Source organism: Protopterus annectens, chromosome 1.part0 (assembly GCF_019279795.1).
Source record: "Protopterus annectens isolate FY-2018-M chromosome 1.part0, PAN1.0, whole genome shotgun sequence".
In the NCBI taxonomy this organism is placed as follows: domain Eukaryota; kingdom Metazoa; phylum Chordata; order Ceratodontiformes; family Protopteridae; genus Protopterus; species Protopterus annectens.
In genome coordinates, this window is record NC_056725.1 from 1682296611 (window position 1) to 1682319684 (window position 23074).

General features: G+C 45.3%; 1 protein-coding gene across 1 annotated transcript in view; it reads left to right on the plus strand.

Moving 5' to 3' along the window:
• Positions 1 to 23074, plus strand: part of TNRC6B (trinucleotide repeat containing adaptor 6B) — a 2803754-nt gene that overhangs the window by 1058121 nt on the left and 1722559 nt on the right. Inside the window, exon 8 of the mRNA XM_044074422.1 lies at positions 20110 to 20258. Within this exon, the coding sequence (XP_043930357.1) occupies positions 20110 to 20258 (149 nt within the window). The remainder of the gene's footprint in view (positions 1 to 20109; positions 20259 to 23074) is intronic.

The following is a 23074-nucleotide window of genomic DNA, read 5'->3' on the forward strand; positions in this document are numbered from 1 at the left end:
GGTCTCTGAAACAGTCAGTGGCGAAAAGGATTTTTCGCACATGGGGCCAGCCTTCCTGTGACCTGTTTGCGTCTCCAATGAACGCCAAATGCAGGAGCTACTTTGCCCTATTACCCCCTCCAGGGAAGTCCCCAGGGACGACTGGTTTACGCTTGGCCCCGGGACTCCTGTACGCATTTCCTCCATTTCCTCTGATACCGAAATTTCTCCAGAAAGCCAGGAACCTTCACAGGACGATAATTCTCATTGCTCCATTCTGGCCTCGTCAAATTTGGTTTCCCTCCTGAAAACTCACTGCATTCGGGGACCCTGGATTCTGGACCCAGAGCCGGATCTGTTGACTCACTCGTCAGGGGTTCCCCATCCCGCCTCCTGTCACTCCATCTAGCAGCTTGGCTGCTCCAATTCCAACTTAGCCAGGTCTGATCTCTTGTCACCAGCAGTTCAGAATATATTAGTGGCTTCGCATAAGGCTTCCACTACTAAAACATATACTAGCAAATGGAAGCGGTTTGTATTCTGGGCGAATACACACCACGTTGATCCCTTTACAGCTCCTTTGAATAAGATTTTAGAGTTCTTGACAGACTTATTTCATCAGGGTGCTTCTCCTGCTACTCTAAGAGTTCAATTGGCTGCCATTTCAATTTCCATGTGGAAGAGTGTGGAGCTCCTATCATGGCTCACAGACTTTGTAAAGCCTTCTTAAAAGGAGTTTTTCATATTAGACCTCCGGTCAGATCTCCTTCGTCACCTTGGAGTCTAAACTTGTTACTATCTAAATTAATGTTGCCCCCCTTTGAACCTGCCTCTTCTTGCCCATTAAAATTTTTGTCCTGGAAAACTCTCTTTCTGGTAGCCATTACTTCTGCTAGACGAGTGTCTGAACTTCAGGCTCTCTCCATCAAGCACCCTTATCTAATCTTTCACTCTGACAGAGTTTCTCTTCACCAATTCATCCTTCCTCCCTAAAGTGTGTTCTATTAATAACATTAATCAGTCCATTGAATTACCCACTTTCTTCAAAAACCACTCCAACAAAATGGAGTATATGTTGCACAAATTGGATGTTCACAGACAGCTAAGGTTTTATTTGGATAGAACAAAAGATCACAGGAAAACAGATCAACTCTTTGTGGCTTTTGCTGATAGCAGGAAAGGACTTGCAGTTACCAAAAGAACTCTTTCAAAGTGGTTATCTGATTGTATAATCTATGTATACGATTCTGCAAATCAACCCTTCTAAACAAACCCAAGGGACATTCCACAAGATCAATATCTACCTCTTTGGCTCATGCAGCTCGCCTACCTCTGGATGCTATTTGCGGCTGCTACCTGGTCTAAGCCACATACATTTATTTCTCATTATAAAGTAGATAAGGTTTCTAGGGACAGAGCAACCTTTGGTTCCACTGTGCTCAAGAACGTCCTCCCGTGAGTTCCTCAGGATTTAGGAGCTAGGGACGCTACCGATGTGTAAGAACAAGCGAGATTGAACACTATCACATATAGAAGTTATGTACTCACCATAACGTTCCATGTGGAGTGTTCATCTCGCTTTGTTCTTACAGTCCCACCCTCCCACCCTTAGGAGGAACGTTCTTTGATGCCTGGCCAGTAGCATTGTTACTACTGTCTTATTCTCTGTACATAGTTGGTATACACATATATTTATATGTGTCTGTTATGTATGTATACATGTATGGCATGAATGTTCTGTTATGTAGATTGGTTTGCTTGCAAACTAGATCTGAGGTAAAGGCAGAGGGGGATTGTGGGTATTAGATTGTCTCGAGCTTCTTCTCGATGCAGAGCTTGCAAGAGGCCGGCACGGAGCCGAGGATCGGCTCCGAACCCATGTGTAAGAACAAAGGCGAGATGAACACTCCACATGGAACGTTATGGTGAGTACATAACTTCTATATCTGCCCTTGACAAAGCCGAACTGGGTAGGATCTAGTGTCTGTAGGTCCCCAATGTCTTTGTTTATGAGCTCCATGATCCTCTCCATAGCCTTGCAGACTAAGCTAGTCAGGCTTATGGGGCGATAGTTTCCAGGGTCCGTAGAGGCTCCACCTTTGTGGAGTGGGACCACTGTTGCTATATGCCATTCTGTGGGCACATATCCTGTAGTGAGGCTGAGATTGTATAGCTGTTTTATTTTAGGGATTAGTTCCTCTTGGAGTTCATGTAGGACGCAACCTGGGACGCCATCTGGTCCCATGGAAGCAGTGTTTTTTGCTTTGGAGAGGGCAGCCTTCACCTGAGCATCAGAGATGTTTGGGAGGCAGCCCTCTGCCGGAATAGATACTTGCTCTTTTGGCGGGGAGGGGGTGGAGAAGTTTGCACTGAACCGGTCTGCCAGGATATTGGCGATGTCTGTGGGTTCAGTGTATTTTTTGTCGTTTAGAATCAACTCAGAACAAGTCTGGGAGTTGCATCCCAGGTTCCTAACATAATTGAAAAAAGCCTTATGATTGTCTTTGGTGCCCTGTGCAATTTTTCTCTCGAAGCTGGCCTTGGAGGATTTTATGAGGGATCATAATTTTTTGCTAGTACTGATCAGAGATGCCTTCCCTATTAGGGATTTTGCTCTATCATGTAGTAGCTTCCTCCTTCTGTTGTACAGTTTATTTATGGCAGGGGTCCACCAGACTAGATGCCTGCCTTTGGATGATTGGGTCTTGGTTTTGTTTGGGATAGCATGATCCATGCATTCCTGGAGATGTCTGTAGAATGCGTTTATATAGGATTCTGCAGTTTGGGCCATAGTTTCCACTGGCCCTGGGGCCTTGAAGGATTCCAATTCGGTTTTGAGAAGTGAGAAGTTCGCTTTTGAGAAGTTTTTCACTGTGGTTTTCTGGGCTGGGGGTGGGGTTGGGATGTGGACATCCAGTGAAATTAATTTATGGTCTAATCTTATCAATGAGGGATATACTTCTGGTGTGGAGCATAGAGTCCCCATGTTGGTAATGATCAGGTCTAGTATGTTGTCCCCTCTTGTGGGAGTGGTGACTAGTTGTTCCATAGCATTTGAGTTTATAATTTCCAGGAACCTTTGGGCTAAGGTGCTGGGGCTTGAGTAGTGCTCCCAGTCAATGTTTGGGTAGTTGAAGTCGCCCAATATAATGGTGTTTGGAGAGATCTTCATGTTCTCCAATGTTTTCAGGAAAGCCGAGTGGGATTCCTGACTTTGAGAGGGTGGTCTGTAGGATGCTATAAACTGAAAAGCAGTCTTGCCCACTGTTAGTTGCACATGGATGGTCTCCGATACTTCGTGCAATGCCACTATCCTGGAGGTGTGGATATCCTTGATAAATATCGAAACTCCCCCTCCTTTTGTGGTTCGGTCTGGGTTTTGGGGCCGAAAAGCATGATATGAGGTATAGCCTTGTAGTGATGGGGTGCTCTCTGGAGCCTTGAACCAGGTTTCTGTCACTGCACAGATATCGATGTTCTCCATACTGTGGAGAGCTTCGAGTGCGTGCATCTTGAGGTTAAGACTTCTGGCGTTAAGCAGCATTACCCTTAGTTTCTTGTTCCTTGTGCTGTCTATGGGGGTGGGTTTGACTTTTTAGCCTTGCCTAAAAAAGGCACTATGGTGGTGGCAAGAGCCTTTGCCAATATCCGAAAGCCCAGTGGTGACAGGTGCAAGCCGTCCCCAGCGAAGCAACGTGGCTTGTCGAGCATGTCATCCCAGGCTGACACTGGATCCCCTTTGAATGACACCAAAATTTTGGCCAATTGTTAAAATCGATCATTTTGTCTTTGTACTGTGGCATCATTCTAGGTGAGGGTAAGATGCTGCTCAAGGTGAGGGTCATACCAGCTTGGGCTACATGATCAGAGAGCTCCTCTATGTCTCTCTTCATGTAGTCCAGGGAGGTACGTCTCAGGTCATTCACACCAGCATGTACAATGACTGAGTCATATTTGTATTTGCTTTGGAGTGACCTGAGTGCTTGCGTTATGTGGCGGATCCTAGCACCCGACAGGCAGCTCACCGTGACCTTCTCTTTATTCAGCCTGGTGGCGGACGTCAGTGTGTCTGACAATAGAGTCACCTATTACAAGAGTATCAGGTGTGTTATTCAGCCTTAAGGGCTGTGGCTGCTTGGCACACTGACTTTGTGGGCTATGTGTTGTGCGTGTTTTGTTTTGAGGTAGCGTTTGCTTGGATGTCTACTTTGGAGGTCTCTTGCTTAGGTAGATTTTTATTTAGAGCCTCCGAGTATGTTTTTGTGTATTTATGTGTTTGGTTCGCTGATGTGGTGGGACTATGTGATAGTGGAATTGTGTTGTGTGAGGTTACCTTCTCCTCCTGACTGGTTACACCAGTTTTGAGATGAGAGAGCTCAGCCTCCAGTTTGGCTAAATAGTTGCATCTCTCACATATATTTGAACCTGTTTGGAGGAGGAGAGGGTTGTCCGTGTACATGAGACAGTTGTAACATTGCCTCAAAATTCCCAGATTCACCAGCTGGACAGGAGAGGAAACCATTCACTGACCTTTGGACATGCTAGAGTAATATAGGGAAACTGAATTTAAGACGGACCAATAGAGGACAGGGTAATCGTAGGGAGTATAAGAGTAAGTAGTGCTTATGGTTTAATAGTGCTAACTTGTAGGATTACTTAATTGGACCAGTGAAGGGCCTTAGAATGAGAATATGGTGTTTAAATTGAGAGATAGAGCAGTTCTAAGGGAAAAAGTGAAGAGCAGACTTTGTGGAGCCAGGAATAGTTTAAACCCAATTAGGCGGCGCTGCCCGCTGTTGCGCTATGCACAAAAACGCGCAAAACCGCGCAAAAGAGGGTTTTAAGAGAGGAAGATGAAAGAGTTTGGAATTGACCCAAAATGGCCAATAAAACTACAGTTTCAAGTCAGTAATCACTCCCACAGGGGCAGGCAGGCTGCTCAATGTTTTTCACTGCCACTGATCAACAGAGAGACTTCCCTTTAGCCCAAGCAAAAAATGGCCTCCAAGAAACTTACAAACAGTTCAAGAACAGCAAGCCTGTAACTGAACTTTTTTAAATCTCAGAAAAGTGGGGAAAAAAGCAATATTTTTTTTGTTTTTTGTTTTTTTCAGAGAGAGCAGAGGTTCACAAGTATCAACAAGTTATAACAGTGCAGTAAATGACCCCACACAAGAGTGCTAGGCCAAAGACAGATAAAATGCAAGTTTTGAGAAAAAAACGATTTTTAAAATAAGTGCAAACAGGATATTCAGTAAACAGCTCTAGGTTGTGCTCTAAATACAGTTACTAATGCAGAAATCAAGTTTAACAAGCCAGAAAATGCTCAAAATAGAAAATGCAGAAAAACTTAGCAAATAAACAGAGGAAAAATACTTAAAATCTCAAAAGTGGCTCCTTTCTTCTCTCAGCGTTTTCTCCTCTTGGTGGGTGCTTCACCAACAGCCAACAAGCCTGAAAAGACGCCAAAACCACGAGGCAACCAGGTTTTAAGAGAGGAAGATGAAGGAGTTTGGAATTGACCCAAAATGGCCAATAAAACTATAGTTTCAAGTCAGTAACCACTCCCACAGGGGCAGGCAGGCTGCTCAATGTTTTTCACTGCCACTGATCAACAGAGAGACTTCCCTTTAGCCCAAGCAAAAAATGGCCTCCAAGAAACTTACAAACAGTTCAAGAACAGCAGGCCTAGTTATTCAGTGTGTTATATTAATATAGTGTGCATTTTACTTTTCATAGTGTAGATAGTGTGCTGTTACACTTTTAGTAGAGTTGGCCTTCTTTTCCCAGGCCATTGTTGGTGCGTTCTGTATTAAAATTGAGCCTAAGGATAGCTTTAACGTTTAGGATGTATTATACTGTTAGCCCCGTTTTTTTCCGGCCATTTGTTAAACGGTCTTGGTTAATTAGAAGTGTTATCTTGAGCCTAGGATAGATTTTTCTTCTAGGATGTTTGACTGTTTAGTCTGTGTATTGCTCATTAATATGTCTGAGGAAAAAGACAATCACCCAAAGTCTGGATTCAAAAAATGTCCAGACTGCTGGCAAAAGTTGTCTCTCACTGATGGGCATGTTCAGTGCGTGGATTGTTTGGGTGCAGTGCACTTGCAGGAGTCCTGTATCATTTGCCATTCCTTTTCTTCAAGGGTTCTTTTAGAGAGGAAAAGGAAGCTTGTGGATCAAGGTTTGCTGAAGCATCCTTTTACTGAAGCTTTGTCTGACCAGGATGGGGCCAGCAAGTCCTCTAAATCATCAAAATCATCTACTGATTCCAAGGCATCTAAAAAGTCTAAGAAAGTGGAGGAATCTGGGACTTCGGCTCCACAGCTTTCGGAGCCGAGTGTGTCTCCTTTTCAGAGCCGGCCCACTGTTTTGGAGTCGGTCTCTGAGAGACCTGCATCTCCACTCCAGTCGGCACCTTCGGTGCACTCCTCTAGATCTTCTGTCAGCCTCTCGGATTTGGATATGGACCGATTGGTGCAGAAGCTCTTACAGGCACCAGGCCTTGCCAAATTGTTGTCGGCTCCAACACCAGCGTTGGAACCGAAGACCACCATCCCAGATTTGACTGCTCCTCCTCCGAGCCGTACCGGATCTTCAGAGCCGGAGAGGGCTGACCTGCTGTTTGTGGAGCCTTTGGAGCTGAGACCTGCTCCGGTGTCATCGATTCCATCTACTCTGACGTCCTCAGCGCCGACCGGGGACTCTAGGGGTCGACACTCTCCTGTCGGGTCTGGGGAGAATAGTCACACCCACTTGTCGGTGCCGACTCTTCCTCTAGGGGCCTTGGCTTGGATGAGCTCGGCTCCTACCTCCGGCTCTGAGCCAACAGCCTTGGTGCAGGAGGGGATGGCTGTTCCCTCTGATCCGTCGACTCCTCATCAGAGCTATGATGCTTTCAAAGCCATGAGGAGAGCCTTGTCCCCAAAGACATCCTCGACACCAGGTCTGGCCTCTTCTTCCCCCAAAGTGCCTGTGTCCGCTTCTGCCTACATCGTCCAGGCCAAGCGTAGAGACCCTGAGCCACAGGTAGCCCTTTGCTCTTCCAAGACCTCCCCAGAGGCTCCCACTGAAGAGGCCCCCAGGAAGAGATTGTGTAAGAGGAGACACTTGGACTCCCTACAGGAGTCTTTGACATCTGATACTGACTTGGATGAGTCAGAAGGGTCCCCCCGATCCCCCTCTGAGGATATCTCCTTTGCGGAGATACTCAAGATCCTTGGGCAGAGGGGGTGATTGGCAATCCAAATGCCCTACTGAGGATGAGGAAGTTCTCCTGAAGGCTTTCAGGTCTCAACCTTCCACCTCTTGGGTGTCTCCGCCCTTCTCTGAGCTCATGCAGCTGGTTTCTCGAACGGCATGGGAGTCACTGGAGTCCATGGAGCCTGACCCTTGGAGGCCCAACAAGTTCATTTCTGCCCCCGTAAATAGATTTTTTTGTCCAAGGGAGTCCCTGTTGATACCATGGTGGTGGCGGCGGCAGCCACCAAGAAGGAAATATGAGACTTCCTCCACTATCCATCTTCCGAACAGAGAGTCCAGGATCATGGATCGATATGGGGGAGACATGTTTAGTTCAGCAACTTTTACTCAGATCCCTGAACTATTTGACCCACTTCACCAGACTGCAAAGAGATCTCCTTAAGGAGTTGGGCGATACTCTTCAAGGTACTTTAGCTGCAGGGGCTTCTGACAATGTTGCCGCCCAGCTCGCTACCCTAAATTCCATCGTGAACTCATCCATGCGTCTCGTATCATATGCAGCTGATGGGACAAGTAGAGCAATGGGTACAGGAGTTGCGCTAAGACGACATTCCTGGATGCTCGTGTTCCTTTGCGGAGCCCTTTAAGTCTTCATTTGTCAACACCCCTTTTGATGGCTCATCTCTCTTTGGGCCCAAAGTGAAGGAAACTCTTACCAGGTGTGAGCAGGAGGGAAAGACACCGTCTGCCGTCGGAGTCAGTTTTTCCACCCCACTTGGTCTTACCCCAAAGGCCAATGGGGACGGAAAATGTGGTTCCGAAAAGTCCAAGGAGCCTTTCAGGACACACATGGTCAACGCCCCTCTAGGGGCAGAGTAGGGGGTAACAATGGAAGATGCCGCCCTCGCGGCAGAGGGGCTGACAGAGATCACTTCTCTGGTCCACCTTATCAGCGCTCCTGAAGGGAGACCCGACTGTCTTGCTCTGGAGGCAGTTGGGGGTCGCTTATCTTTATACCCAGATGCCTGGCTAGATATAACAAACGATAGCTGGGTACAAAGTTTTATTTCCAGGGGGTATTTCATACCATTCTTCAACCAACCCACGCTCCCAAGGAGAATTCCGGAAGTTCCACTCAGTTACAGGGAACAAACAACTGTAGAGGTCCGCAAGTTGCTAGAAAAAAGTCATCCAGCCAGTCCCAGCAGACCATATAGGATCTGGAACTTACTCAAGATTCTTTTTGGTTCCAAAGAAAACAGGGGACTGGAGATCTATTTTGGACCTCAACAGACTCAACTAATTTGTAAAGAAAGAGAAGTTCCGGATGGTCATGCTTCAGCAATGCTTCCCTTTTTAGGGAGAGACAGTTGGATGTGCTCGATAGATCTCAAGGATGCGTACTACCACATAAAAATGGCCAGGCCATCCAGAGATCATTTGCGTTTCCGGCTGGGAGCCAGTCATTATCAGTCGAGCCCTGCCCTTTGGTCTCACTACAGCCCCCAGAGTGTTCACCAAATGCATGGCAGTGATCACGGCTCATCTGAGGCATCTAGGATTCCAGGTGTTTCCGTACCTAGATGATTGGCTCCTTACCTTCCACCACCAGGCATCAACTTATTCACGCAAGAGAATACACTCTGCCATCACTTAGGCATTACAATCAACTCAGAAAAATCTGCCTTGTCACCATCGCAGCATATTGTCTTTATAGGGGCAGAGTTAGACGCTTCAGCCAGCACTCTACGACTACCAATTGAGAGGGTCTTTCTCCTTCGCCAGCATGTCAATTCACTAGTATCAAAGGACAGAGCACCAGCCGCAGAAGTCTTAAAAGTATTAGGTTTGATGGCTGCAGCGATCTTGGCCATTCCATTAGCAAGGATGCATATGCGGATTCTTCAATGGCTGCTATTCACCCAATGGTCCTATCAGGAACTTCCAATGAGTCATATGATTTTGATTACAAACTCTCTTGCAAGAGAGATCTCCAGTGGTGGTTGACATCTCCATGTAACTATAGGACGTCCCTTTGTTCTACCCCCTCCAGTAGCCACTGTGACCACAGACACTTCCCTGATAGGGTGGGGGGCATTTTCATGGAATGGCCGCCCAAGGCACATGGACGGATCAAGAGTCACACTTGCATATCAGTGTTCTGGAGATGAGAGCAGTACTTCTGGCATTGCAGTACTTTCAGGACTCTCTACCTCTAGGAACTATTGCAATTCAAACAGACATGTCAGTAGTCTGGTACTTGAACACGCAAGGCAAGACCAAGTCTTACCCCCTTTGCCGAGAAACCCTCAGAGTTTGGCAGTGGGCTGTCTCCTTCCAGTGCTTTCTGTTAGCAACGCACATCCCGGGGAGATTCAACGTGATAGCAGACAAACTGAGCAGGGCAGTTTTGTTGCCACACAAGTGGTCCCTCAAACAAGAGATTGCAGACAGGATTTTCTGCAAATGGGGCCAGCCTTGTTGCGATCTTTTTGCCAGTCACGTTAACACGAAATGCAGAAGCTACTTTGCCCTGATTCCCCCTCCGGGACAACCCCCAAGAGACGCACCCGTACACGATTGGCCCCCGGGTCTCCTCTATGCATTCCCTTCGATCCCTCTTTTACCCAGACTTCTACAGAAAGTAATGTTGCTGGGAAGGACTGTAATCTTCATAGCCCCACATTGGCCTCGGCAGATTTGGTTCCCATTTCTTCATTATCTGTTGGAGGATCCATGGATTCTAGACCCAGTTCCAGACCTTCTGACACATCTGTCTGGGGACCTCCATCCCTCATTGCAGTCACTGAAGTTCACAGCTTGGCTGTTCCAGTTCCCTTCATAGCCAGGCTTCATGATTTTTCTGATGAGACAAGACAGATCCTCTTGTCTCATAAGCCCGTCCACCAGGAGACTATATCTTAGTAAGTGGAAGAGATTTTCCATATGGGCGTCTAAGCAGAACATTGATCCTTATCAAGCCCCTTTGACTTCTATTTTAGAATTCTTGACTATGATTTTTAATAAAGGAGCTGCAGCTGCTACAGTTCAGGCCCAGTTGGCTGCTATGTCTAACTTTCATCTCTGAGTGGATGGGCTAAACATAATGTCCCACAAGTTGTCCAAGGCTTTTCTCAAATGAACCTTCCACATGAGGCCTCCAGTGAAAACTCCTTATTCTCCTTGGAATCTAAACTTTACGCTGTCTTGCATGATTCTTCCCCCATTTGAACCAGCATCATCTTGTGATCTCAAATTTTTATCATGGAAAACCATATTTCTGGTGGCTATTACTTCTGCCTGCAGTGTCAGAACTTCAAGCCTTCTCTGTCAGCCTTCCTTATTTGATTTTTCATGCTGATAGAGTATCTCTTAGGACAAACCCCTCTTTTATTGCCCAAAGTTTGTTCTGAATCCAATATAAACCAAGTCATTGAGTTGCCAGTCTTCTTCCCTAACCATTCCAACAAATTAGAGTACATGCTGCACAAACTTGACGTTCACAGCTCAGATATTATTTGGACAGAACAAAAGATGTTAGAAAGTCAGACCAGCTCTTTGTGTCTTTCTCTGAAGCCAAAAAAGGTAGACCAGTGGCTAAAACAACGCTTTCTAAATGGCTATTTAATTGTATCACCTTTGTTTATTCAGCTGTTAATATGCCCTTACTACACAAGATTAAAGCTCATTCTACCAGAGCAGTTTCTACGTCTTCTGCATTTCAAGCCAAATTGCCCCTTGATAACATTTGTGCTGCAGCCACTTGGTCTAAACCTCATACCTTTATCAGTCATTACAAAGTTGATAAGGCTTCCAGGGACAGGGCTTCCTTTGGGTCTACGGTCCTGAAGAATGTACTCCTATGAGCCACCCGAGATTGAGGGTGCTAGGGACGCTACCCATCAGTGAAGAATGAACGGCGAGATTGAACAACTTCATATTAAAAAGTTATGTACTCACCATAACATTTCATGTGAGTTGTTCCATCTCACCTTCATTCTTAAGCCCTTCCCTCCATCCCCCACCTGGCTGATAGTTGACATAGAGGCTGGGCACATCCTGGTTATTCAATCCTTCTTTTCTCTTGGGAGAGTAGTTCTGTTACAGGGATATGGTACATGCAGCAAACAAGATCTGAGGTAATTCTGGAAGTGCATCATTGGATAAGGGGCTTAGTCTCACGCTACTGGTAAACCTTGAACTTTGCTAACAGCGGTGTCGGAGCCGATGGATCGGCTCCAAACCCATCAGTGAAGAATGAAGGCGAGATGGAACAACTCACATGGAACGTTATGGTGAGTACATAACTTCTTCTTCTCCATGTTAGGCCACCAAAGGAACCTATTCTACCACCTTGGAACCTAAACCATGTACTAGAAAAACTCACAGTTGCACCCTTTGAATCAGCTAGCTGTTACTCTCTGCAGATGTGCACATGGAAAACTGTCCTACTAGTTCCCCTTACTTCAGCCAGAATGGTTTCAGAATTAGAAGTGCTAATGGCATCATCACCCTACACAATCTTCTACAAAGATAGGGTGACACTGCACACCAATCCCTCCTTCATGCCCAGAGTGGTCAGTGAGCTGTCCCTCAGTCTATCCACTTAGCCACTTTCTTTCCCTCCCCACAGAATAACAGTATGAGAGTACTTCACTCCCTTGATGTCCACAAACAGTTAAGGTTCTATTTGAACAAAACCAAAGCTATCAGGAAGTCCAATCAGCTCTGTGTCCTTCTACCCCCAGGGCACTGGTACAAGACAGTATCCAAACAAACCATTTCCTCTTGGATAAGAAAAACTAACTCCTTCTGCTACACCTGCCATGGAAAAGACTTGCCTTATGGGGTTAAGGCACACTCTTCAAGAGCTTTGCCCTCTGCTGGGGCCTTCCTCAAAGGCCTGGACACAACTACCATTCTTGAGGCAGCCATGTGGTCCTCTGTGCATACTTTCACCAAACATTACAAATTGGACCATGTCTCCAGAGCCAGGGCAGGATTTGCAAGGGCAATCCTGCATGAATTCCGGGAATCTGCAACTTCTTCCACTACCCTTCCTCCTCCTTCGACTGTGGCACTCTCCCACAGTAAGAATACTGCAACGTAGGAATAGAAGGACATAGAATAGTTGTGTAAAATCTTATCATAGGTTCATAGGATGATACTAGCCTGTTGGCCAAGAGCCCCTTATAAGCCTAGCCAAGAATTTCGCTCATGTTCCTCAGTCAGCACCTGTAACCATAGATGTCCTCTTCCATGTTGCAGTATTCCTTACCACCCACCCCTCTTCATTACATTTACCCTGTCTAGACGGCATCTTTTTGGTTCTCCTTAGACTATTATCCGACTGGGCAGTCAGTTCTGAGGTCTGTGTGTGCAGACGTCACATTTAAGGCCCCTGGTTTATGGCCCTGTGTGTGACGTCCCACACACCTGGCAGTAACCAGGCTTAAGCTTTTGCATAAGAGCTGGACGTTTGGGTTGCCTGAGGTGGAGGATTTCACAGTAAGAATACTGCAACATGGAAGAGAAGGACATCTATGGTTATGGTAAGATTTTACACAACTATTCATCTGATGTTGTTAATCTTTCCATTCATCACTGATGGGTCTGGTTCTGAGACCTTGGAACCAAGTCAGCCTATTACCAAGCTCACGCCAGCCAAAAAAAAACTCTCAAGCTAAGTCTCTACCCAGAATGCCCTTCTCCCTGTTACCTCAGATCTCGTTTGCCATGTAGCCCTAAAGCCGCGTTTCAGCCGAGCTCTCAGCTAAGTTAAATCTTTTTTGATATTTGTGAGAAATTTTTTGGATATCTTCATATTTTACTAAACCATTAGTATTGCTAATGTAGTTTCTTCAGTCAAACCTTATTCTTTCCACTCTACCTGTTGTTGCCATTGGTAAACTTCAAGTACCATTGTTGGTACGGCCTTTTCCCTTACCCTTGTGGTATTTCTTAAAATACCATAGTTGGTATTGTTTCTCCTGTTTAATCTGTTAGCTTTTATCTTTATTCAAGTGTTTCCCTTTCTTCTCTTCATATAAGTGTATTGATATATTGCTGGTATTTTGTGATTTTTTTTGAATGGAGTTGACTTCATTATAGTTGGATTATACAGTTGGCTGTGGTGTTTTTTCCTACCAAGATGTCTGATAAGAAGGGTACTTCAGGCTTTAAGCATTGTACTACTTGTAAAGGCAAGTTACCTAACAGTGATTCTCATGATTGTGTATACTGTTTGGGAGTGGCCCACGTTTCGGTGCAGCCTCCATGTAATATTTGTCAGAGCTTCAGCCAACGCACTGTTAATGAGCACAAAAATAAACTCATTCTGAAGGGGTTACTCAAATCTTCCTTCTCCGAGGCCATTTCTGTGATGGAGGTCTCAACCCTTCCTTCTAAGGACAAAAAGAGATCCCATTATGTTACTTCTTCACCATCGGGTGATCAGAGCAAGCCTGGGAAATCTAAGGTCCCTAAGTTATCGTTGGAGCATAAGTCTGCCTCTTCGGCTCCGCCTGCCTCGGCTCCGACCATCTCAAAACCTTCAATACCGACACCTGTTTTGGCACCAGTCCTGCCTCTGGCATCGATCATAGATCTTACTACACTTATTTCGACTTCGGCACCTGTAGCTGCTTCGACTCAGGGCACACCTTTGACTACGCCATCAGTTTCCATTTTGGAAACGGCTGTTTTGGCTCAGCATGCCACTTTGGCACCGAGCGTTGTAACCACCTTACTGGATCTGACCCCTTTGCTTCCAGTCTCGAAACTAGAGACTTCGCTGCCTGCAGACCTTGCACCATGGACCTGATTCTCGCCCTCTGTAGACCCATTTCTGGGCCAAGCATATAGCCCTTTTCTTGATCATCCTGACTCTCCATCTGGAGTATCCACTAGATCCACCAGGAGCCTTTCAGAACACGATGTGTTGCGTCTTGTAGACCAGCTGTTGGTAGCCAGGGGGATTTCCCCACTTTCTAAAACCCATCCACTTACAGGACTATGGTTGCCTTATCCATGGATGCCATCTTACACTCCTCCTTCGACCATATCGGTTCTGAAGCCTTCTGCTCCGACATCCTTCTTGGAACCCATCTCCTTGGCACCTACTTGGCATCTCACTCTGGCTCCGAGTTTGTCCCTTTGTTCTTCGGTTCCTGCCGAACTGGTCCTTCCTCAATCTGGGGATTTGGGGGATGGACGCGTTGGCCCGGGGTACAGTACCGACTCTCTCCTCTGTTCCTCCCACTGCACCGATGGCCGCGTCCACGCCGATCCTGCTTGAGGCTTCATCTGTGGGGGCGGGTCTGTCAGAGCGGAGTGTGACCCCGGTCCCGAGGTTGTTTTTCTCTGTTCCGGGCTCCCATCCTTCTTCGGGCAGGCTTGCATTCCTCGCAATGGAGAGGGCTCTTGCTTCCGGTAGCACTCCTTTGATGTTGGAACCCCAGTTTTCATCCCCTGAGCTGCAGCTGTCACAGACCACCTCCCCAGACCCTATTCAGGGTACCCACTCTTCTGAGTCCTCCTCAGAGTCCCCCCACTGAGGAGCACCCTCGTAAGAAGATATGCAAGAGGAACCATGTGGACTCACCTGAGGAGTCCTTAACGGAAGATGCGGATTACGATGATGAAGGATCCCCAATGTCTCCTTCAGAGACATCCTGGAGATGTTAAAGCAAAGAGGTGACTTGAGGCCCTCCAACCCTTCATCTTAGGAGTCCGTGTTCCTGCAGGCTTTTCGTACCTGGCCTTCTACCTCTTGGGTGACCCCGCCTGCCGTCAAGCTCGTCCAGCTCGTCATGCAGCATGCATGGAGGAATCCTGATTCCATTGAGTTGATCCCCCAGAGACCAGACAAAATTCTTTTCCCTCCCGAGGAGAACCCACACTGGTCCAAAGGGTTACCTGTTGATGTTATGGTGGTGGCAGTGGCCACGAAAAAGGACTTGGCTGAGGAAAGTCCCACTGTTCACTTGCCCAACAGGGAATCCTGGGCGGTGGACAGACATGGGAAAGCGTGTTTTTGCATCAGGGACTTTCGCTATACGATCCCTGAATTATTTGGCACATTTTACGAGGATCCAAAGGGACCTGATCTCCAAACTCTCTGGCATACTCACAGGACAGTTGTCTGACGAGGTCAGGGACAAAGTGGCCTCGCAGCTCGAAACCCTGGAATCAATATCCAACTCGTCCATGAGGTTTGTCTCGCACGTGACTGAAGGGACGGCTAGAGCAGTGGGGTTCGGGCATTATGAGGTGTCTGGATGTGCATTTTTGACCTCGCGGATCCCCTTCAAGTCTTCCTTTCTGAATGCTCCCATCGAAGCTTCATCCCTTTTTGGTTCCAAAGTGAAGGACACGCTAGCCATGTGCGAACAAGATGGAAAAGCCCTGTCTGCTCTAGGCCTACAATTTTCCAACCCCCAACCTACCTTCTCCAGGAATCAGAGGAATGGGAAAATGTGGCATAAGAAGTCTCAGGGTCCCTTCCTTGCTGCACATGGTGATGATACTCCCAGAGGCAGAGGGGGTAACAGTTCCGGAAGACGCCCTTACACGGGCAGAGGGGTTTCTTGCAACCAAAGCTCCAAGGACTCCTCCTCTGGGACAGCCTTATCAGCGCTCCTGTGGCGTGGCCCGATTTGCTTACCTCTGGAAGCAGTTGAGGGTCGTTTCTCTCTGCACCAAGCTGCCTGGCAATCTATCACCACCGATCGTTGGGTGCAGAACATTATCACCAGAGGTTACACCATTCTTCTTTCTTGTCAGCCAAAATTTCCATGAAAACTTCCTGACGTTCCACACAGTCAAAGGGAAGAAGCAGCTTCAGAGATTATAAAGCTGTCTCAGTCATCCAACCAGTCCCACCAGACCAGGGCAGATCTGGATTTTACTCTAGATTCTTTTTGGTACCAAAAAGGACAGGGGACTGGAAACCCATTTTGGATCACAGCAGTTTAAACAAGTCTTCACCCGAACCAAATTCCGGATGGTCACGGTTCAATCCATCCTTCCCTTTTTAAGAGAAAGCGATTGGATGTGCTCTATAGATCTCCGGGATGCATATTACCACATCAAGATGGACAAATGCTCCAAGATATCTGCTTTGCTCCCGGCTAGGAGCTAGTCATTACCAATTCCGTGTCCTGCCATTCGGTCTCTCTACAGCCCCCAGAGTGTTCACGAAATGCATGGCAGTGGTAGCAGCTCACTTGAGACTAAAAGGATTCCAGTTGTTTCCATATCTAGACTGGCTCCTTACCACCCCCACCAAGCATCTTCTGGTAACAACGCTACACCATACTCTCTCTCTGGCAAAATTCTTGGGAATAACGATACATTGGGAGAAATCAAAGCTTACCCCTACACAACAAATAGAGTTCATGGAGCAGTGTTTCAATACTCAGTCTTGTCTGGTATCACTCCCATTTCACAGACTCCATTGATTGAGGCTTCAACTCTGTGATTCTTTCCCAAACAACAGCCTCTGCAAGGGAAGTTCTTCAGGCCATAGGTTCTATGGCTGCGGCAATTCCAATAGTGCCTCTAGCGAAGCTATATATGCAGATTCTATAATGGTTTCTTCTTTGTCAGTGGTTCCCAAACTGTCATCCCGTGGATTACAAGATTCGAAACACCAGCTCCTGCAAACAGGACTTTCTTTGGTGGATGGAGGGCAGACTTAAATCTGTGGAGCTGCCCACTTCAACCCCCCCCCCAGGCCACAGCCATTGTCCACGGATGCTTCCTTGATCGGGTAGGGAGGCCATTTCCAGGGAAAGACTTTCCAAGATAAATGGAACACCTCAGAGGCCCACCTACATATCAGTGTTCTGGAGCTGAGAGCCATGCTGTTAGCTTTGCAGGCCTTCCATTCAGCTCTCCCTTTCAGGACAATTGCAATTCAATCAGACAATATGTTAGTGGTCTGGTACATCAACAAACAAGTGGAAACCAAGTCCTATTCCCTATGTCGAGAAGCCATGAGGATTTGGCAGTGGGCGATGGCTTCCAATCGCTTCCTGATAGCAACGCATATCCCGGGGAGCTCTAATGTGATTGCGGATAAACTAAGCAGATGCATCCTCATGCCACAAGAGTGGTCCTTCAACCCCGAGGTGGCGTCTGTAATCTTCAGCCACTGGGACCAGCCTTGCTGTGATCTTTTTGCTTCCCCATCAGACACCAAGTGCAGTAGCTACTTCTCCCTATTTTCCCCAGAGGGGACACCACCGAGGGATGCTCTGATCCACGATTGGCCCACAGGACTTCTCTATGTCTATCCTCCCATTCCTCTGATCCCACAATTTCAAAAGAAACCTGTTCAGTTGAGATGCAAGGTGATCCTCATAGCCCCATTTTGGCCTTGACAAGTTTGGTTCCCCTTTCTTCGGCCTCAGCTAGTATACCTGCCGTGGATTCTGGACCCTCTACCAGATCTGATTACTCATCCCCAAGGGTTGAGTCACCTGAACCTGTCCAGTCTCAAACTGACAGCTTGGCTTCTCCACTTCCACTAGTCGCCAGGCAAGCTAATCTGTCCTCCCCTGTTTGAGGTGTTATTTTGGCCTCTCACAAACCATCCACCAGAAGACTATATCAGGATAAGTGGAAAAGGTTCTCCATCTGGTCCAAGGGTAACATGGTAGACCCATATTTGGCTCCAGTTACTGCGGTGCTTCAATACTTGGCTAAGTTTTTTGACAATGAAGCCTCTGCCTCTACAGTACAAGTGCATCTAGTGGCAATTTCCAATTTTCACAGTGGTATAGATGGCACCCCTCTTATTTCTCTACGCCTATGCAAGGCTTTCCTCAAGGGGACCTCTCATTTCAGGCCTCCTCTCAGGCAGCCCGTGGAACCATGGAACATTAATTTAGTCCTCCAGTCTTTGACTCAAAAACCCTTTGAGCCTGTTGCTAAGTGTGACCTAAAGTTTTTGTCATGGAAATCTGTTTCTGGTAGCCATTACCTCTGCCAGAAGAGTCTCTGAGTTACAGGTATTGTGTATCAAGAGACTGTATCTGGTCTTTCATAACGACAGATGGTCACTTCAGACGAACCCATCCTTTCTTCCCAAAGTTGTTTCTGAATTCTCTATTAACCATTCCATTGATCTATCAGTGTTTTTTCCGAATTTTGCCAATAGAGGAGAGTATTGCCTTCATTCCTTATACGTACATAGACAATTGAGATTTTACCTAGACAGGACCAAACCTATCAGTAATTCTATTTAGCTTTTCATTTCCTTTTCGGGACCCAAAATGGGAGAGGCTGTTTCCAAGGTTACATTATCAAGATGGCTAAGCGACTGCATACGTTTCACCTATTCCCTCCATAATGAAGCCATGCCAAAAGTCAAAGCCCACTCCACTAGATCTATGGCAACTTCTGTAGCGTTCCACTCCAGGGCTTCCATGGATGATATCTGCGATTGGGCTAAGCCTCAAACCTTTATCAATCATTACAGATTGGACCTGGTCTCCAGAGGGAGAGCTGCCTTCGGCTCAATGGTACTCAGGAATATTCTTCCATAAGGGCCACCCATGGATCTCAAGGTAGCTTGGGATTCTGTCCCATCAGTGATGAATGAAAAGAAGATTAACCATATCAGATAAAGAAGTTATGTCTTAACTGTAACGTTCCATCTGTGTTGTTCATCTTCTTTCATTCATCACTTCCTGCCCTCCTTCCCCCTCCAAAGGTTCCTGGGGGATGCTTTGGGTCCAAGTGGTGCCCTAGGGTACTTGCATAGAGGTGGCCTTGGCTTTACTTACTTTTTCTTAGCAAACTCGATCCGAGGTAACAGGGAGAAGGGCATTCTGGGTAGAGACTTAGCTCGAGAGTTTTTTTGGCTGACGTGAGCTTGGTAATAGGCTAACTCTGAACATCAGTGATGAATGAAAGAAGATGAACAACACAGATGGAACGTTATGGTAAGAAACTTTTTTTCTGTGTAGAATGGTTCCCCAAAGCGGACTTGTCTGTTAAATGAAATGAAGGCCAGCTACTGCTCTTGTGAAGCCTCTGACATGCTGCTTCATGAGCTGGAAGAAAGTAGTGAAGATTTTCTGTTTTGGTGATTCTCTGGTTTGCTTGCTTAAAACTGAATACATTTGGTTATCTGAATTCTTAGTCGTCTATCCTGAATTCCCTCTATAGTGGGACTTTGTTCTTCCTTCATTACTGAAAAATGAGGAATCAATTCAGGTAAGTCAAAAAAAAAAAAGGACAGGTGTGGTAGCTGGGCAACATTTTAGTACTAAAATATCCATGTACTATACTCTGTATAACTTTGTGTTTGAGTTGTCCAACAGTCAGATTCTACTAGCAATTTTTTCTCTTGCTCCTCCAGAGGAGTTGCCCTTGCTTTTGAAAGGACATGAAAATTTGGAAGACCACACAGTATGAACTTTTTTTTACATTTTATTTAACTAGGATTGACACTAAGGCCACCTGTGTCCAGGGTGGGAGCCATGCTGGTGAAATGTCATGCACAGTTTCAAAATGAGATTGTTTTTACATTCACAAAGTGTCGTATTCGTTGGTATGAGCCTCTCTTTAGAGGTAGATGTACACCACTTATATCACAGCATGAAAATAGAGGCTTATAGGCACCATAGCTCCTTTTTTGTGCTGTTTTCCTGTATTTTGTTTGTACATTCATCTGGCTGTCTTATAAATTGTTCCTTTTCCCCATTGAGGCTTGTGCAGTATATGACAGAGCCGAGTGTTCTGTTTTAATCATTTTGTAGCCAATAAGCTCTGTCATATGTAGTGCTGTTAATAAAGTTTTGCTTTTTTCCCCAAACCTGCTTTTTAGTAACAAGAAATTAACTGTTAATGAATATTGATGAATATTTGATATGCATAAATTACAGTTTTGTAATGTCTTATTATACTTTCTTCCAGCAGGAGGGCTCTCAGATAAGAAGGCAGAGACAGAGAAACGAATGATGAATCTTGGGGAAAATGGAATTATGAGAAAAGATCGATCAGCTTTCCGTCCACCCATTTCCAAAGATGTAGGAGCCATGGATAGTGGCCCTTATTTTGAAAAGGTAGACCATATGTGTGTGTGTGGTTTTTTTTTTTTTGGTCTGGTACTACAGTTTGAAAAAGGCAGTTTTGCAAAATATGTAAAGTACATAATCACTTAAATTTTAAAGGAGGCCAACTAAACTTTTGATACTTGCATTGAGGCAGTTTGTCATTCCTCACTAAAGAGCTTATGCTTAATGTAAGGTTGACCTGTGTAATGCTTACAGATGGGACATAAACAGCTCTGTATCCTACCATTTTTGTGGTTGTTTACCTCTCCTATTAAGTGATGACCCTGGTAGCCATGGCTTTCATCAAATATGAATTTTCTTTAGCATTTCGAGCAGAATACCTTCAGATAAATGTAACTATACTGTGTTTTTCTGTGTCTTTATATACCACTCTTAGTAGGGCCTTTTGTCCGTAATAGGAATTCTATCATGTTTAGAGCTTAAAAAGAAAAAAAAAATTTGAGATATCAACAATAAACCTTGACTATCTATGTTTGATTAGTGACATGGGTGCTGGAAGAACCATGCCGGAGTGGATGGGAGGGAATGGTTTATGTTGGCTCCCACATCACGGGAATAGGATTAAGGTTGCTCCTATGCTACTGGTGGCTTGCATATAGCCAATAAACACAGGTGAAGGAGATGTGGGCTTGGTGATCCTAAGCTGATAGCTCTCATGGAAGGGGAGAGTATGTAGTGGAGTGCTTACATGTAAAGGGGAGAGAGTTTTAACACCCTCATGGTGATGTAGATGGCCCACATTAGCCCCTACTAGAAGGTTAGAGCCAATTTTCCTCATGGATGGATGCGTTTATGATGGCTGCGCCATAGCTTGCCTGTCATCAGGTGATGGGAACAAATTAAAAGTGGTGGAGTCTCAATAGTTGTCAGACACGGGCCAGAAAAAGATAAGGCAAAAAGGTTTATGGGGTTAAATAATTCTTCATTTGATTGTAAGGTGCCTACAATGCAGGTAGGACATCATCCTCCCTAATTGTCAGTTAGCCTCCAGCTGCAGTGGGTGTCACAAGCAGTAGATCTTCAACTTCTGCAGTTCTGTAATTCCTACTGATAAGGCATTTTTGTACATTGTCTCATCGCAGTTGCACCTTAAGCCACTCACTAGTAATTTTCTTTGCAGTCAGTATTTTCTTGTACCAATGCACCTAACCATTTTTTTCTTTTTCAGCTTTATTTGGTTGCATTAATTTCTGTGTATTTTTCTTGTGTAAGAAAACAGCCTTTCAGTAACATCTAACACTTGCATAATAGAAAGGTCCACTAAGCAGGTTAATCTTTCTATGCTGCCATCACACCGTCCTTTTCCCATTATGCACAACATAACTGTCAGTCTCCAGGTCTTTCTTACTGCATTAAAATCTACAGTCAGAAAAGTATAAGCCTCAGGCTGCATTGGTGTTTGTGTATTGGTACAAATCAGTAAGTGCCCTTTTTCCTTATTTTGTCTGCTTTAAACTTTTATTGTTGTGACTTTTCCCATTGCCTTCTTTTCTGTGTGGAAAACAAGGCTTTTATTTCCCTTCACTAGGACTTGTCTAGCCATTTTCTTAAATTGATATGACATTTTTTATATATATTTTTTTACTTTATTTTCCCTTTGTTTACTGGGAAAAGTCTGAATAGGATTAGCTAAAAACTCTTTAGTGAAAGCTTGGGGGGAGAAGCTTCTCAGATGTTTTATAAAAAATAAAATTATAGATGTCAGTGTACAAGTGGTATTACCCATAGTTATAGAGTACATAATATTTTAAACAATGTGCGTACATTTGCAGAGTACATGAATATTTAAGCAGTGTCTGTATATTTCCAAAGCATATCATTATATATAGCATCATGTATCTTATTTACAAGGTGACATTATGAGTCTTAAATCAGTTGTGTACATTTTCCATTTGTTTGGTACTGCAGGGAAAGTAGCATACAGAGTATATAAACCATGCATTTTTATTAAAAGTGAGATGACAGGCTGCTTAGAGACAGTATTTTGGTGGTTAGTATTTAGAGCCCCAGTCTTTGGATAGAGAGAGAACAAGATAGGTGTTATGGCTTTTGTGTGTCCAAGAGAGATTAATTGAAAAAGAGAGAGAATAGAGTGTAAAGGAACAGCAATAGGAAGCAGAGTAAAGGAGCTCTATGTATTAGAGGTGTAGAGTACCTTGTTGGTGACAAGATTGACTGTAGAATTTTGGCAGATATTGGTGGGTTGGAGGGCAGCAAGTAAGTGATAAGAATTAGACATGACCGTAACAGAAGTTTAAGCAGAAAGGAGGGAGAGGAGGAGTGGATGTGAAAAAAGTAGCAGTAGGGGTTGAGGGTATAGCGAGTAGCAAGTGTGACAGGGGCTAGAGATAAGAGAAGTGGTACTACTAAAGTTGTTGGGGTGTGTGGGAGCAGAGTTTGGAGATTAGGAAGAACTGTGCAAAAGAGGAAGTGACACTGGGAGAAGGTGAGGGGTAAAGAACATCTAAGATCGAGAGTCTGTTGGATAAGTTGGACTATGTATAGAGTTATACTACGGGTGAGACCTATAGATGGAAGATACAGAGCTAGCCTGTGGGACTGCAGGAGCAGAGCAATAGTTATAAAAAAAATAGACGGAAGATAGAGCTAGCTGCAGGAGCAGAGGAATTTATCTATCAGATGAGGTTTAATTGGTTTTGAAAGAGCTTAGCTATTGAATTGATTTCAATGTTAATGGTTCTAGGTTTTGGCAACATTAGTTGAATACATGGAATCTCCTGCACTGTTGAATGCTTTGGTGATGGTGAAAAATGATTTATCTCTTAAATGTAAAGCCCTGTTTG